Source organism: Phoenix dactylifera, chromosome 13 (assembly GCF_051530095.1).
Source record: "Phoenix dactylifera cultivar Ajwa chromosome 13, Ajwa_hap1_PhDact_Kaust_v1.1, whole genome shotgun sequence".
NCBI lineage: Eukaryota > Viridiplantae > Streptophyta > Magnoliopsida > Arecales > Arecaceae > Phoenix > Phoenix dactylifera.
In genome coordinates, this window is record NC_143202.1 from 24,001,969 (window position 1) to 24,019,326 (window position 17,358).

At 41.1% G+C, this 17,358-nt stretch overlaps 1 protein-coding gene across 1 annotated transcript; it reads right to left on the reverse strand.

Annotated features, from left to right (window-relative positions):
• Positions 1–8,641: 8,641 nt before the first annotated feature.
• On the reverse strand, positions 8,642–13,345 carry LOC148700283 (2-alkenal reductase (NADP(+)-dependent)-like). Its single transcript, XM_088709797.1, has 5 exons — positions 13,077–13,345; positions 11,320–11,497; positions 10,531–10,697; positions 9,794–9,876; positions 8,642–9,220 (listed from the first exon to the last, which is right to left on the reverse strand). The coding sequence occupies exons 1-5, from the start codon at positions 13,308–13,310 to the stop codon at positions 8,842–8,844; spliced, it is 1,041 nt and encodes a 346-aa protein (XP_088565923.1). The 5' UTR covers positions 13,311–13,345; the 3' UTR covers positions 8,642–8,841.
• Positions 13,346–17,358: the final 4,013 nt, after the last annotated feature.

Here is a 17,358-nt window from a genome sequence, read left to right on the forward strand (position 1 = left end):
CTATGGACGAGGATCGTGCTATTAAGTACTCCACGTAGAAGGCTCTAGAAATGCAAAAAGACGGAGAGGAAAAATAAAGTACAAACTTTCTCCCAGGTTTTTAGGCGTTTCAGGCAAGTAAGCTTTCCAAAAAAAAATAAAAGTAGCAATTATATGCGTTTATTATTTTATGGAAAAAGAAATTTTTTAAAAGTCAGGTTGGGTGCAATTTTTTCGTAAAAAAATAATATCATCTAGAGAAAGAAATAATTTTTAATTGGTTATAATGCCGTTATAAATAGCCTTTACTATAGTAATTAAAAGTTTAGCAATAAAAATCATAGAATATACAATATTTATTATAACTATTGAATGATTGCAGTAAATTAACATGAATTTTTTTTTTTTGATGGTATGAAAATAGCGAGGCTACCTTGTCGATGGAGTGGACCGTAGGGTTTGTCAATTCTCACGACGCTTAGAGGGCAACGCCCGGACGGCACAGGTTTACGCGTCGTCCAAGCATCAATTTTTTTTGCAAGAATTAATCATTGTCTTTTTTTGTCTAAAGTCCAGCTTTTAGCGTCATGTTAAATTAGAATGGAGACGGATCATGACCACCCTACAATAGAATGGGGACGAACGAACTTTGAAACTATCTGTATGGTAAGAAGAAAAAAAATAGAGTTTTTCTTAGCACAAATATTTTTCTTAAAGTCCAAATTTGCATGAATACTCTCTTAAATTTATATTTATTTCTATATTCTTATCAAACACTGTTTTTGCATAAATATCTCTAATACACCATTTTTTCTAACATCATTAATAAAAACCATATTTATTTTAATTAAAAATAAAAAATTAAAATTATTTTTTTTTATCGAGATCGCTTTATAAATATTTGTATTTACACATCTACTCATTAAACATATTTTAGCCATTTTAATTTAAAACCGTTAATTTTTTAACGACGATGGCATGGGTACATATGCAAAAACAAAGATAAAAAAGGCAGAATAACAAAATAAATGTTTTATAAGGGTATATATGTAAATATTAATTTTGAGAGGATATCCATATAAAATTCGATATTTAGGAGGGTATTCATGCAAAAAAAATTAAAAAAAAGTAGAAAAAAATTTAAAACTTTTTTGAGTAAAGAACTTCAGCCAAACTTGACTCTCAACTTCCCATGTATTCTGCAGTATTTTGGTTGATGGCTGAGCAAAACGAAGTGATTTGGTCCTTTCCAAACTGTAATCACCACCATGAGGGACATATATGCAATTCTCCGTGCATACTTCCTAGCTCTTACACCTTCTTTGAAAGATCCAATCAAAAAAGAAAGAACTTTGCCATGAAATTCCACCAAGTAGCCCCTCTCAACTTGGCCTTGAAGGTTCCAAGAATCATCAGCCAGGTTTTTTACGAGAACTCTCGACATAGAAAGGCCGAGAGAAACAACATTAATTGATGCTGAAAACAAAGGCTAAGAACACCAATTATATATGATTCTTATGAAGCTAACTCAGAATACTAATTATCATGTTGCAAGTTGTTTAGGTTAATATACATGATCTCAGGAGTCTACCACCATCCAAGTCTCGCCTCCTGTTATCCTTCAATTTAATTCAATTGCCCGGTGTACATTCCTGTGGCCCTTTGACGAATGCGACGCCACTTCATCGGTTTTCAGGAGGTAAAGTATCCTCTCGGCTATCTGGTTCCATAATATATTTTCTCATGACACTGCTGCTGCCATTGCGGAATGTGACTATAAACCTCGTCGTAGAGAATGCGTAAGCCTTTACCGCAGAATCATAATAGATAGTCATATATATATATATATATATATATATATATAATTGTTTGTGGCACTGCGGCCACTTGCAAAGATGGTCACCCATAGGATAGACTGGGCTAGTTATTTGGGAAGCACTTAGCCGAGCGAGTACAGGCTCTTCCTGTCCCGGGATCAGCAGGGCCAGATGTCAGGGTATGGAGCACCACTTGTAGAGCCAGAGTTAGAGTGGGTGATGTCTCTCGGGTTCTCCAGCAGGGGTCAGAGCTGGGCAGGGACTGTGGCTGGGTCTGGAGATTTGGGCTACACCAGAGGGTTGCACTTTTCCTCTGGAAGGTGGCTTGGGACCGTCTGCCGACGAGCTGGGCACTGAGCCGACGTGGTGTTAGCATCCCCTCTGTGTGCCTGTCTTGTGAGGTGGACGAGTCAGTGGATCATGCACTATTCCAGTGTGTTTGGGCGAGGTGGACTTGGAGGCTGTCCGGGATCCCGGAGAGTGCCTGGAGCCGGAGGGACTGCTTTTTGGAGGAGGTTCGGCGGTGATCTAGATCCCCTCAGATGCGCTTTGTGGCTATTTGAGCGTCCTGCACAGTGTACCAGGTATGGCTGGCCAGGAACGTCCGAGTTTTTGGCGAGCTCCGTCCGTCCCCACTGTTTGTGATGGAGCGGGCTCGGACACAGGCAGCAGAGCTCCTTCATGTAGGGTTGGATGATAGATCTTTGATAGCTCGGGACACCTGGGGCCCCCATGCTGCTTTGGCAGCTTCTCACACGGTGTTTTTCACCTGGGAGCCCCCACCCCTGAGTTTCCTCAAGGTCAATTTTGATGGTTCGGTCCTGGATGGAGGCAGGAGAGGAGGGGCAGGTTTTGTTATCAGGGGACCGAGCTCTACCATGGTGGCAGTCGGGGGTTGTCAGATCTTCGATACCTCGGTCCCAGGGGCAGAGCTGCGAGCGGCTTGGCTGAGATTGCGACATGCGCGACGAGTGCTTCGGGCGAGCTCTATCCTCCTGGAGGGCAACTTGTCCACGGTGATCAGCTGGGCCCAGCAGGGCCCTCACGGTGATGGAGAAGGAGTGCATCCTTTGCTCCGTGATATAGGGTCGATGGTGGGGGAGGGGATCACCTTTCGGGTTATGCATATATATCGGGAGGCCAACAGGGCCGCGGACTGGGTGGCGGCATATGTTGCTAGCCACTCGGGAGACACCCTATGGGTTGGTGAGGATGACTTGCCTGGTGCATTCCGGGACATTTTGTTTGCAGATTCGTCTGGGTGTATTCGTACCCGCTTTGTATGAAACATCTGTTTTAGCAAAAAAAAAAAAAAAGATGGTCACCCATTTAAGAAATAGATAGCGGCCGGGGGGCCGAAGAAAATGATGTCAGAAGGCATGACAATAGATAGCTCTTGCTTATTGTGTGAGAAGCATGGAACCCTCAACCCTTATCCAGCTTCATCACATAGAGACAATGAGATAGAAAAGTTATATCCCAAGTAGCTACTTACACGACAAGGAGAAATTATATCATACACCATGGCTGTGCACCATGCCAATCGGGTCGTTTCATTTCCGTAGGCCTCATTCATCATACGAAAATGATCGGTGTGGTGCATGGCTATATTGGTGCATGCGGTGCAAGATATAATTTGCCCACAAGGTAGGGTATGTAGTCTATTTGCATCTCGAAGGTTAGGATGAGCAGCCCATTGGGCCTGCTTGGGGTGGGTTGTCTCCAATCCTATTCTGTGCATTACTGCTCTCTTATTGGTTGATATCATTTTTTTAAAAAAAAATATGCTTCGTCTAAAGGCAAAAATGTTTATACAATCTTCCTATCGGCATTAATGAGGTCTTAATTCCTTTTGGTTTTAAAGATATTGAGTCTGACTTGAATCTGAACCAGCAGCAATCCTAACATGGTCCAAGTAAACCCTTTAGAGTTCAAATTCTTATTCATTGAGCATGAATCCAGCTTAAGTCTATGGGTTTGTTGAATTTAAGTAGATTCTGAAATTACCCAATTCAATCAGTTGAAGCAGTTTTTAGTTTTTTTCACAGAAAATGATTTTCCATCTCAAAGCTCTAGCCCAGTAACATGAGTGTTTTGGGCTGGAGTTGTAGCCAATTTTATGGGGGATAAGAAGCCTCCAAAGGACCATATAGAATTTGAGCTTGGGGCCTGTAATTCAGGAGGATCACTGGACTCGATGTGGACAAGTTTGGCTACTACGAGTATTCAGAATGATCACCAAACTCGATAGAGAATACTTTGGCTACTATGAGTATCTAGTTCTATTCAAACTAGTCGAAAAATTCAACCCAAATTGTGAAAAGGGGAATCTCACTAATATTATAAATAGGGGCTATATACCTCAGTTTAAGAGGTAGAAAGGATTAATGAAAGACACGGGACTTAAAGCCATACTTTTGAGATTTCTCCATCTTCTTTTAGTTTTCTTTTGAGAGATTCGAATTGAGCAGGTTGAAAAAAATCTTTCTTCTCTCCGATCGGATCAAGTTAGTATCAGAGCCATGCTCATACATGGTGGAATTCCAACTTGATCCGATCAAATCAAGTTGGTATCAGAGCTATGCTCTTATATGGAGGAATTTTAACTTGATCTCATCAGATCAAGTTGGTATCAAAGCTTCAGTCCTCTACATCTATGGGAGCCTTAGTACACAGTCTAGATGCATGAGCAGTACAAGCAATTAGGAGAAGGGTTATCCGTGCTTGAAGTATATTGAAGGACAAAGGCGACTATGGATGCTACTTCTACCTCGACGAATGATGAGATGATGGAATGTCTCGCACAACTAAAGAAGAAGATAGCCTAACTTAGATCGTGTCTCGATTGGCTGCACCTTCAATACAAGCACTAATAACTCTATGTTTGAGCAAAACCAAGTAGTTCAGCCGTCAGGTAGAAAAACAAGTATTTTTTCATCTTTAGTTCTGATTTAGCATTAGCTAAATCCTCTAAACAAGGAAAGATCTAATTCAGAAGGATCACCGGACTCGATGTAGACTAGTTTGGCTACTACCAATATTCAGAAGACTCACCAAACTCGATCTGGTCCACTTTGGCCGTCGGTTGTTCACCATCTCTAGCTGCCTACCAAGTCCCCTAACATGACCCTTGACGATCCCAACCTCTCTTTCCTCTTTCTTTTTAGTTTCTCTCTACTCTCCCTCTTTCTCTTTCTATGAAGACCCATAGATCCAAGTATCAAGTCCCATCTTCCTGTTTTATGAACCCGGGTTGGCCTCTGCAAAGAAGTTCTGAATCGCCTTGGTGCTCGGACAGCCTACTGGATCGTTTGCTCTAGCCTTATAGGGCTCGTTTGGTTCGCGGAAAGCATTTTTCTTCCAAGGAATATGATTCATGAGAAGCAGATTCCTAGAAAGAGAATGTCTAGAAAAGTACTTTTGACATGTTTGGATGACAATGGAAAAGTGACAGATTTTCAAAGTATTTATGTTTGGTTGACTATTCACTTTTCTGAGAAAGTTATGTATAATTCCTATTATACCCTTAATAAAAATTAGGTCTTTAATGCCTCTTTAATGCTTCTTTAATGCTGAAAGATCTTTTTGGAAAAAAATAAAAATAGAGTGATTTCCGCCTCATGGAAAAGTAACTTTTCCATATTTCTCATGGGAAAGACTTTCCCATGAAATGTGGGAATCATATTTTCATGGAAATACAACTGTCCCGTCTCTCTCCTTTGAAAACTCCAACCAAACAAGAGGCATCTCATTACTTTTTCGTTGACCACACTTTCCCCCTTCTTTTTTCGCGAACCAAACGAGCCCATGGAGTTCTTTAAAACCCACTGATACTGAATCCCTTTGAACAATTTTGGCTCTGATCGTGTCTGTGCCCATGATTTATTGATCAAATCGCTTAAATCTGATCCGTCCGGAACCTTCGCACACATGGTCAAACATCCTTTTCTCTTGTTATTTTAAGACTAAGTCATGTGATAGGAATTAATTTTGCCTTTAATATTTTAAATATGTTTAACAGATTAATCTAATAAAGTTTGATGGTTTAAGGTGGAAGAGGTAAGTAAATTTTACACTCCTTATTATTTTCAAATTATCATATTTTTCATGCATATGGTTTGTTAGTGAAGATATCATATTATTCTTACAATTATAGATCAACATATATTATGAAAATTTTGCTTTGTCATGAAAAGCGTTTTACGAGTGGTTTTAATGAAAATAACATATTTATGAAATATAAATTTGATCATGCAATTTAGTAATTTTTCATTTAATTATGCGTATGTTTTAAGAAAAAAAAATAAATATTTCGAAAGCTGAAATAAGTACATATATCCCGTAGAATTGGAGAAGATCGACACCCAAAACTATTATCTGTAGAAACACAGGCCCTGCTAGGGCTGTTAACGAGCCGAGCCGAGCCCGAGCCTCCGCAGGCTCGGCTCGGTTCGTTTCACAAATTCTCAGGCTCATGCTCGGGCTCAAGCTCGGTACCGAGCCCTGTATTGGGCTCGGGCTCAAGCTTGCTTGGTATAGTCTGGCTCGGGCTTGAACTCGTAAAGCTCGTTTGCCCGAGCCCGAGCGCGAGCCCAAGCCCAAGCCCACCCCATCCCCATTCCTGTCGGAGAGAAGAATGAGCAACCGAGCTCGGTTCATCGTCATCCCTATCGGAGAGAAGAACGAGCAGCCGAGCTCGATTCGTCGTTGGAGAGAAGAACGAAGGAAAGAAAGAAAGAAAGAAAGAAAAGAAGAAGAAGAGAAGAAAGAAGGAAAGAAAGAAAGAAAAAAGAGAGAGAAGAGTCGACTCACCTCATCACGTGCGGCGGCCGCCGGCTTCGGCCGCGAGCACCGCCGGCACGGGTGTCGGCCGCAGGCACTACCGAGGGCGTTGCGCGCACAGCCGCGAGCGCCGACGGTCGTGGCCCGACCCTCCTGTGCGAGGGGCTCCTCGGTTCCTCCCCTGATTCGCCGGTGGAGGAGGGCTTCTCATCCCCTCCTCTGTCGCAGTGTCACCGGTGGAGGTCCGGAGGAGTCGGCATAGAGAGGAAAAGGGAGGGGGAGAAACGGAGAAGAAAGAGGGGGAGGGGCCTCACTGAGTCGCTGGTGCTGGAATCTTCTGAAGAAATCGAGAAGAAAGGAGAAGATAAAAAAAGAAAAAGAAAGAGGAGGTGAAGGGAAGGGTTAACGGATTGGGTTCGGGTTAACAGGCTGAGTCCGAACTCGAACCAATCCAATTCGATTTGAAGAAATTTAATGGATTTGGATTAGCTCGGGTTGGGTCTGATTTAAATCCAACTGGGTTCAATCAAATTGGGATTTAAATTGATTAAGCCAAATAAAATTTAATTGGGTTGAGTCCAAGTTTAATTGGGACCCAACTAAATTGTTAATTGGACTGAGCCCTCATTTGGGCTTGTTTGGGCTCGCGAGCTGCTCGGGCCCGAGCTCGGGCTCGGGCTCGTTTGACTAACGAGTTAAGCTCGAATCAGGCTTTTACCGAGCTGGGCCCGAGCCGAGCCCGAGCAGTTCGGCCCGTTGACAGTCCTAGGCGCTGCCAACTAGTATAAAGTTAGCATAAAAAATATTATACTCTGTTGATTATAAATATATGTCCAAAATATAAATTGATCTTAATATGAATATCTAAATGATAGAAGAATGATTTATGAATTTATTTATGAATTTATTTACAATATGAATTTGGCGGCCGAGGAAGAGGAGGCAGGTGAGAGGAGAGAAAGGGAACGGAGGTGCGGGAGAAGTACTCGACCTGGGGGGAGGAGGAAGAAGAGGCGATGGTGCTGGAGGAGAAGACCTGACAATGTCCGTCCTCCTCGCTTCCTCCCTCCCTCTAATCTCCAAATCCTAAGCCGCCCTTCATCGCCGCCTCCTCTCCCTCCACTCCCCATTTTCCTCCCTCCCCTTCTCCTTCTCCTTTGCCCCGCGAAACCCATGCCTCGTCTGCTCCCCCCCGTCCCGAGGTCCACGGCTAAGGCCGCGGTCGCCGCTCGAGAAGAATCCCATCCTGTTTTTAATCATTTATTTGAGAGGAAGCCACTGCTGTTCACAAAGATCGCTCACAAGGGAGACCGAAATATATGCAGGGAAAGGAGCCGGGATTGCAATATAGAAGGTTGGCTAGACTCCTAGTTTCATTATCACTGGTATTGATTGATGCCTATCAGAAAACTCTTCGTGAAATTGTTCTCAAATACCAATGAGAAGAGTATTAAATGAGGATATCTCATTTCAGTTATTCATCATCCAAGTGTGAGAGTTTTACGTGGCTCTTATCTACATCATCGGCTTAATCTCCATGAATTCCTATCTTCACGATAAGAGGTTGATTTCCGTAAGCTCTTGACTTTTAGCCAAAGAATCCCTGATCTTTCATAGGAGAAACAATGGCATTTTATGCTGATTTTAACCAGTACTTTTTGTTGGTGCACTTTTCGCGAAAAGGATCAAAAGGGGCATTCATTGAAGATGGGACTATTTATAAAAGCACGTTCAAAAGAATAATTATCACAAACTAGACTTGTGAGCATTCGTGTGAGTGTGTGTTTAGTTCCACATCGATTATTTATTGGGTAGATCTTGAATACTTATACAAAATCAAGAAACCCAAATAATACCTTCCGGCTAGCTATTTTGGGTGAGGTCCGAAATTGTTATAATGGTATCAGAGTAAGCTCGGCCTATAGCCGGCTTAATCTTGGGTACTTATACGGGATCAAAAAATCCAAATAATTCCTTCCGGCTAGCCACTTTGGGTGAGATCTTGGGTTGTTACAAGATCAGACCAGCCTGCAAATATCCAGCCAAATTCACACCCAGTAGAATGAGCAGCAACATTTACCCCAAAAATGTCTTTCTAAACGAAAAACCTCAAAAACAGCTTCTCAAACAAAATATGACATCATAGCAATTGTGCAAGTAAAAATTCAGTCCTTCATAGAGGCACAATACAATCTACTCGACAAGAGCAGATGGTTATTTTTTGGGAAGGTTTACAGAAGTAGTCTGATGCTCACACAGCTGTTCATTCATGAGAAACTACAACCAACTGTTTACCAACATTGCGGCCTGCAAAGAGCCCCACCAGTGCTGCTGGAGCATTCTCGAGTCCTTCAGCTTTATCCTCCACATAAGTGATCTTCCCATCCTTTATATACCGGGCAATGATCTCCTCAAACTGATGATATTTATGCAAAAAATCCAAAACCAGGAACCCTTCCATTCTGATGCGCTTTGCGACGAGGTAGAATAAGTTGTGCACACCCTCAGGTTTCTCAAGATTGTATTGAGAAATCATTCCACACACTGCAATCCGACCATGGGTCCTCATGTTGATAAGAACAGCGTCCAGCATCGGACCACCAACATTCTCGAAGTAGATATCGATACCTTCAGGGAACAACCTGAAAAGAAAGACTTCGTTAGATTGATGTCAGAAAGAAATTGTTGGTGCCCTTCTTCACCTTGCTTCAATGGAGCATATATGGTTCACACTGTAAAATTAAATGACCGAACAAACTATACTCAGGGGAGAGAGCTATCTATCTAATACCAGCTTGCCACTATTTATATTATTATAACAACAGATTCTCTTTGGTTCAATATATAGAGAAGAAATCTCCACAACCAGGGTATATGACAGTCCAAATAATTTGAAGGCAACTCCATGTTCTCCAAACTACAATAACTAGACCATGGATGGACCTGCATTATGCAAACATCCTACATAAAAGCGCCCGCCAATCACGGATCATCACAAATTCCATTGCAGAGATTTTCAGAAATCAGGACAGTTGGAATTGAAGCTAAGATGCATATCATACACAGGCGAGACCCACGCCGCATACTTGTCTGTGTAATTCCATGTATCACTAAGAGTTTAAGGCTGGATGCAGAACGCTAGTTTCATAAACCATCAGTTCTCTCGGGATATAGAAAAAAAAATAAGTCAGTTAAAAAAAGAAAAAGCAACCAACCTCTTTAAAGCTGCACTCAAGTCTGGCTCCTTCTTATAATTAAAAGCCTCATCAAAACCAAACTTGTTCTTCAATAAGTTAACCTGAGTAGACAGTGCCAAAAAGGAAGTTGAGCAGTCTTAAACAGAAGAGGCAAAAGTAAAATGCAATGAGAACACAAAATCTCTCTCAGGACTATAGTGCCAAAAAAGAAATTGAGTGATGCTTAAACAGAAGAGGCATGAGTAATATGCATACGAGAACACAAAATCTCTCAGGACTGTTGCTTGGTTTCACTAAAGCTGAATGCGTACAATTTTCTTCTCTGCAACCACAATTATATCCGTTATACCTCTTCGATCTCATGTTAGTCATAAGAAAACAGAAAAAGAAAACATCCACCGTGAAACATTTCAGGTTATCGATGGTGCATTCTTCTAATAGGGATTAGGGACCTACAAAATTGTAGCATTTTTCAACATCTAAGCCCCTTGAGGTTGCTTGCATATTAAATTGCAGCTGAAAAGGGATCTAGGGGCATTTGATGTGAAGTGCTCCCAGAAACACTCCCATTATCTGTATTCTGAAAAACAAAATTTGGGTAACCTGAATCCAATACATGAAACCTTCCTTGCCCATTTTAAATGAATCTTCATGTCCAGGTTCTAACCTCATGCCTGTTCAATTTTTGGTATTTCTTATGTGTTTCAGCAATTCCTCTTCCAAAACTTGAGAACCCGAGCCACAGTCATACAAACCTTGTCATCAGAGCCAGCACTTCCAACCACGTAACAGCCCATTAATTTGGCAAGCTGCCCAACAAGCTGTCCAACAGCACCGGATGCAGCAGACACAAAGACATATTCCCCTTTCTTTGGCGAGCAGATTTCATGAAATCCCACATAAGCTGTGAACCCTGCCATGCCTGAATATGAAAATAGTGATGTCAGAAGCCATATGACAAATTGTAAGAGAAGCATGGAAACTAAGGAACAGAACTATTCTACCAAAGTTCAGTGACATTCTTTTTCTTCACCATAGTAATTACTCGATCTAGGTCTGGTTTAGTACACTTGTCGACTCTCTTGGCTTGATGCACAAAGCTGATAAATAATCATTGAAAAAATAGATCTAATTTACACTGAGCTTCACTTGTTTGACTTTTTTTTTTCGAACATGGTTTCAGGTATCTGCCTCAACAGGCAATCCTTGATCCAGATATAATTCACACATGGCCTTACTTATCCCTGAACATTTCCATTAGCAGTAATAGGTAGTACAAAGGAAATCAAAAAAAAGAAAAAATAACATTAATATTCCATGCATGTCATGTTAGATGTTAATGATTTTCAGGATCATTTTGCCATTGTTGCAAGATCTACAACCACAGTTGTTAAACAATCATGTAATACAACTGTCAAATCAGAAAAACCTTAAAGTAATATATAACGATATCAAAGAACGACTACTTTTTAATGGTTATGTTCTCAATATATTCGGATGGCGAATACCAGATTTGTATCCATTTTGCTGAACAAACAACTTACCAAGAAGGCCGGTGTAATAGGAAAGGGGTACATCAGTGTATCTGATCTTGAAAAGCATCGCTGTTTCTGTGATGAGGCTATACTCTTCCCATCCAGTCATGCCCCACACAAAGTCACCTATCTTGAAATCTGGATGGCTAGAATCCACCACTTTACCCACACCATACCCAGTTATGACCTGTACAACGAAAGAAGAAAAAAGATGAACATGGAGAAATAGGGAACCTTAAAAGGTAAGCCCACATAAGTAGAAGTTCCATGATGGTAATATTGTCTGAAACAGCTTTAGCTTGATTGGGGAAATGGATGGCCTTTTACTTCAACAAGTTCACAAATACTAGCTACTATTTGAGCTCTAATGATGTAGCAAACATGAATTACACAGAATATGACTCTTTAACACAATGTAGGATCCATATGTATTATTTCTACAATGATAAAGATGAAGTTCTAACCATTGCTTTTCAAATTATATATCTCCTTCCACATAAATTTACTACTGACATGTTTTTCCTCTCTTGATTTGCTATTTTATCCTCATATCTATGATTTTCCTAACCATTCCACCATAGTTTCCCATCGATCCTATTGTCTCTCTCATTCATTCTTCCAATATTCTTCCAATATTTTTCAACGGATCATCTCATGCTTTGCCATCAAACGTGCAACATGGCAACTCCAAAAGAAAAGGAAACCCACTCTTGGATACATGACAACCTATCTTTCTCAAGTTTATGACTCCCTGAGTGCTCTATCAAACCACTGAATGCCAAAAACTGGCATCTAATCAATAGAATGACAGAATCTGCACTGTTAGACATTAACCAATCCTGATGAAAAGGGATGTGCTTTGCAGCCTCTTTTGAACCCTACACACATTTCTCCCTCCCAAATACAAGTAAACTTTATACCAAAACAAGTATTGCTGCATCCAGATCAAAGCAGTCCAACTTTCGGACGGATCGACCATTGGGCTGCAACATAGCATTCCTCAATGAATTAAAACGATCGTAAAAAACAACCTAAGACGTGCTTAAATACGTTTTATTACAGAAGGGAAAACACACACACATACACATACACATACACATACACATACACATACACACACTCCCTTCCCCCAGGACGACACGTAGCAAACAAATCCACAAGAACAAAGAAGGACTGAAAAGAACCATCAAATTCTCGGTAGTTTTGTGATCATGATTTACACTCATTTTCCTAACATTTTCCATGATTTTTTTTTCCCTATAAACTTCTCTACCCAGCCCTCTCTTGCCATTTCTCGCTCAAATAACATATTTAATTGTGCTTTTTCTCCAAAGTCGTAACTACTGTACAACAGAATGAGTCGGTTCGTGTAGTAAACGTAAGAGAAGCCCCATAATCTTAATCGTCACATCTAATTTAAGCAAAACTGTACCATAAAATTGTCCGGATACTACTTAATGTAAACAAATATAAAATATATAAATAAATTTATCTTATTTTATTAACTTAAATTTTTGAGATAAATCACTGGATGTTCTGACTTCGAACCTTGTTTCCGCCTCATCCACTAAAAAAAATCCAATCAATTTTTTTTAAATATATAATATATAAATAAATCTGCCTCATTCTACCTAATCATGACATAAGCACCAATTCAACCCCAAAAAAAGAGAAATAAGAGAACATAAGAGAAATAAATTGCAGAAGAAAAAAAACAGTGGGTGAGAGAGAGGGGTCTTATTATATATTATATTTATATGGTATACCGAGCCGGGGACGAAGTCGGGGACGTAGGAGGGCTCTTCGTGCTTGCTCATACGCGACCGCATATAAGGGTCGCAGGAGATGAACAGGTTCTTGAGCAGCACCGCCTTCGATCCCTCGGGGACCTTCAATCGGACGGTGTCCGTCGTCACGACCTCCATGTCGCTCTCCTTGGGGAAACCCGCCGTTATGAAGTCCTTCAACACAACCTTCTTGTTCGCCCTCACCTCCGCCATCGCTCTCTCTCGCTCTCTCTCTCTCACTCACTCCGTCTCCCTTTTCGGGCTTTAAAGAAGGCGGATGGACGAGGATTCGTGCTATTAAGTACTCCACGTAGAAGGCTCTAGAAATGCAAAAAGACAGAGAGAAAAATAAAGTAAAAACTTTCTCCTAGGTTTTTAGGCGGTGAGGCAAGTAAGCTTTCCAAAAAAAAAAAGTAGCAATTATATGCATTTATTATTTTATGGAAAAAGGAATTTTTTAAAAGTCAGGTTGGGTGCAATTTTTTCTTAAAAAAAATTATATCATCTAAAGAAAGAAATAATTTTTAATTGGTTATGTTGCTGGAAAGTGGACCCGGGGGCGATCGGTCCGCTGGAAAGGAGGAGCTCCGGCGAGAACTGGCGAGCGGCGATCCGTCGACGAGCGGCGTCCTCCGCGAGGGGCCTGCAAAAAGCCGGTAGCCGGGGTTTCCGGCGCCGGCCCTCCGATGCCTAAGTCAGAGGGGGCAAGTGTATTCAAAGGGAGAGAGTTCCTGTGTGGAGTGATTGATTATAACCCTATTTGATTTTGATGAGCTCAAAGCATTTGAGTATATCTTATGTTATACTAATGAATTCAATCTCGTGTTTCAGCCAAATATTTATGAATTTATGTTGAATTGTCTCTAGCTTTGGTTCAATACATTTTGGCTAAGTATGGAACTCAGTTTGAACCAAAGTCTGAAACTCGAGTCGACTCTGGAAGATTTCGAGTCGACTCCAAGTGTTTCAGACGTTCTGGCATAGGCTCAAGTCGACTCCGGCACATTGCGAGTCGACTCCGACTGAGAACAGACAGCAGGACAGAAAGATGAATCTCATACCCTGTCACCGAGTCGACTCCTGAAGAATTCGAGTCGACTCCGATGCTTACCGAGTCGACTCCAGCAAAGTGTGAGTCGACTCCAAGGAGTAACAGACAGAAAGATAGAGAAGTTGTTTTGGACTCTGAGAGCCGAGTCGACTCCAGAAGAACTCGAGTCGACTCCGACGGTTGGCGAGTCGACTCCTAAAGAAGCAAGAGTCGACTCTCAGAGAAATGCAAGACTAAAAGTCAGAGAGCCAATTTCGGTGTCTGAGAGCCGAGTCGACTCCAGCAAAGTGCGAGTCGACTCCGAGGCAGTTCAACTCCAAAGACAGAAGACCAGTTTTTCGGTGTCTGAGAGCCGAGTCGACTCCAGCAAAGTGCGAGTCGACTCCGAGGCAGTTCAACTCCAAAGATAGAAGACTAGTTTTTCGGTGTCTGAGAGCCGAGTCGACTCCAGCAAAGTGCGAGTCGACTCCGAGGCAGTTCAACTCCAAAGACAGAAGATCAGTTTTTCTGTCTCTGAGAGCCGAGTCGACTCCAAGAGAATCCGAGTCGACTCGAGGAAGTAAACCCGAAAGAAAGATCTTTGGATTCCTGAAAAACGAGTCGTCTCCAGAAGGGAGAGTCATCTCCGGACATTGGCGAGTCGACTCCAGGTTTGGCCGAGTCGACTCCAGAACGGGACAACACTTTATTTCAAATTTTGAACAGTGGGCGAGTCGTCTCCAGTAAAGCATGAGTCGACTCCAGCAACAGCCGAGTCGACTCCAGATCGAGCGAGTCGACTCCGATCCCAACGGACACTGTGTCAGGAGTTGCAGATTGTGCAGAACAGCTCTAAAAGTGTATCTAACGGCTAGTTTTCGATGGGGATTGCTTAAATAGCCAGAGTGAACAGTAATAGACAAAGAGGGAGACACTCCATTCAAAGCAAAAGAGATTTCCACCTACCAAAGCTTCAAAAGAGTAAATACAAGTGAAAGAAGGAGAAGTGCATTAAAAAGTCTATCCTCCAAACGTCTTCCTCGCATTCAAGGCTCCCCTTCTGACAGCAAATCTTCAGCACACTCAAGAGGAGTTGCAGAGTTTGAGAAGCCCCCTTCTTCACATTCAAAAATCTGTTTGAGGGCTTCTAACTCTTCCTTATTCATATCGTTTATATTTGCTTTTCAAGAAGCTATCTTTGTACTCTTTTCAAGCTGCTTTTCTTACTTGATTCAATCAGGGGATTGAATCAAGGGTGTTAAGGTTGGTTGGTGAGCCGAGGGTAAAACCAACATGTAAGGGTTCGATTGTGATCCCGGAAAAACAATCAGGTGGTTCTAGTCGGTGAGCCTGTGAAAACCGACCGAGTTCGTTGTGATCTCGTAAAACAACAAGTTGGGTTGTGAGCTTGTAAAACAACCTGCTGTAATCCGAGAGATTATAGTGAACTCCCAAGTGAAGCTCGGGAAGTGGACGTAGGAGCAAGGGTTAGCTCCGAACCACTATAAAATCTCTTGTGTTTGTGATTGTTTAATTGTCTCTCCCATTCCCTTCATCCACTGCATATAGTAAACTAATTAATCCACTTGCAAGAAAGTTTAATTAGTTACTCATTAAGTTTTAATTTGCAATTATTACTTAAAACCCAATTCACCCCCCCTCTTGGGTTGTCTTCTTGGGCAACAAGTGGTATCAGAGCCGGAACTCTTCTACCAAAAGAGTAAAAGATCAAAATGACAACCCCATTTGGATCTTCTAATATTGAGGGGCAGTCCACCCATAGACCTCCATTCTTCAATGGAACCAACTACTCCTATTGGAAGGCTAGGATGAGGATATTTATCCAAGCTCAAGACTATGAGATTTGGACTACCATACTTAATGGACCATACATCCCATCAATTTTTGTAGAGGGTGTTACTATACCCAAATTTGAAAAAGATTGGGATGACAATGATGTTAGGAAGGCACAACTAAATGCCAAAGCAATGAATGTGCTTTATTGTGCCTTAGACCGTAATGAATTCAATAGAGTCTCTACATGCAATTCTGCAAAAGAGATATGGGATAGACTTGAAATGACCCACGAGGGCACGAATCAAGTAAAAGAATCTAAAATAAACATACTAGTTCATAAATATGAACTATTTAAGATGGAATCCAATGAAACTATCACTTGCATGTTTACTAGATTTACTGATATCGTCAATGGCCTAAAAAGCCTTGGCAAAAATTATACTAACAGTGACCTTGTCAGAAAAATTCTTCGATGTTTGCTAAGGTCATGGGAGGCCAAGGTAACGGCATTCCAAGAAGCCAAGGACTTGAACAAGCTTCCACTTGAGGAGTTTCTTGGATCCCTGATGACGCACGAGCTCACAATGAAACAACACAGCGAAGAAGAATCCTCTCATAAGAAAAAGGTGATGGCCCTCAAATCTACTTCTTCTAACAAGGATTTATCTTGCAGTAGCTGCAGCGAAGAAGAAGATAATGAGGGAGATGATGATGAGGCTCTTCTCGTGCGAAAGTTCAGAAAGTTCATCAACCGGAAGAAGTCCTTTCATCAGAGGAGAGTTCCCTCAAGTTCCTACAACAAGGATAAAAGTAAGGAACGGAAAAATGAAGGAATCGGATACTATGAATGCAAGAAGACGGGACATTTCAGAGTTGACTGTCCCTTGCTTAAGAAGGGCAGCAAATATAAGAAAAAGAAAATCCTCATCTCCATTCTGTCGGACTCCGATTCATCATCATCATCATTGGATAAGGAACAAGAGGAAAAGACCAACTTCTGCTTCATGGCGAATGAAAATGAGGTAACATCTGAAACGCATTTAGATTTTACCTTTGATGAATTGTATGATGCGTTTAATGAATTAATGGATGAATATAAGACAATAAATCTTAAGAATAAAGAGCTAAAACTAACCAATCAATCTCACCTCCATAAATACGATAAATTAATTAAGGATAAGGATTTTATCATTAAAAAAAATTTAGAACTTAAAACAAGCAACCAAATGTTAATTAAAAAAACTAATACTTTAATTAAAGATAATGAAAAACTAGTCAAGAAAATTTCAGAACTTAAAAATGATAAACAAACTATAAGAGATAATCTCACAAAAGACTTAAACATACTAAAAACAGAAAAATAAAAGCTAACAGAAGAACTTGAAAAATACAAATCTTTCGTTGAAAAGTTTACATATAGTTCTGAGAAATTGG

What these genes read in the sequence shown, in the direction of transcription:
- LOC148700283 (XM_088709797.1), bottom strand. Translation starts at nt 13,310, where the DNA reads ATGGCGGAGGTGAGGGCGAACAAGAAGGTTGTGTTGAAGGACTTCATA. An exon ending in CTATTACACCGGCCTTCTTG is followed by an intron (nt 10,698 to 11,319) that starts GTAAGTTGTTTG and finishes TTTCATATTCAG; the next exon opens with GCATGGCAGGGTTCACAGCT. An exon ending in TTGAGTGCAGCTTTAAAGAG is followed by an intron (nt 9,221 to 9,793) that starts GTTGGTTGCTTT and finishes CTTTCTTTTCAG; the next exon opens with GTTGTTCCCTGAAGGTATCG.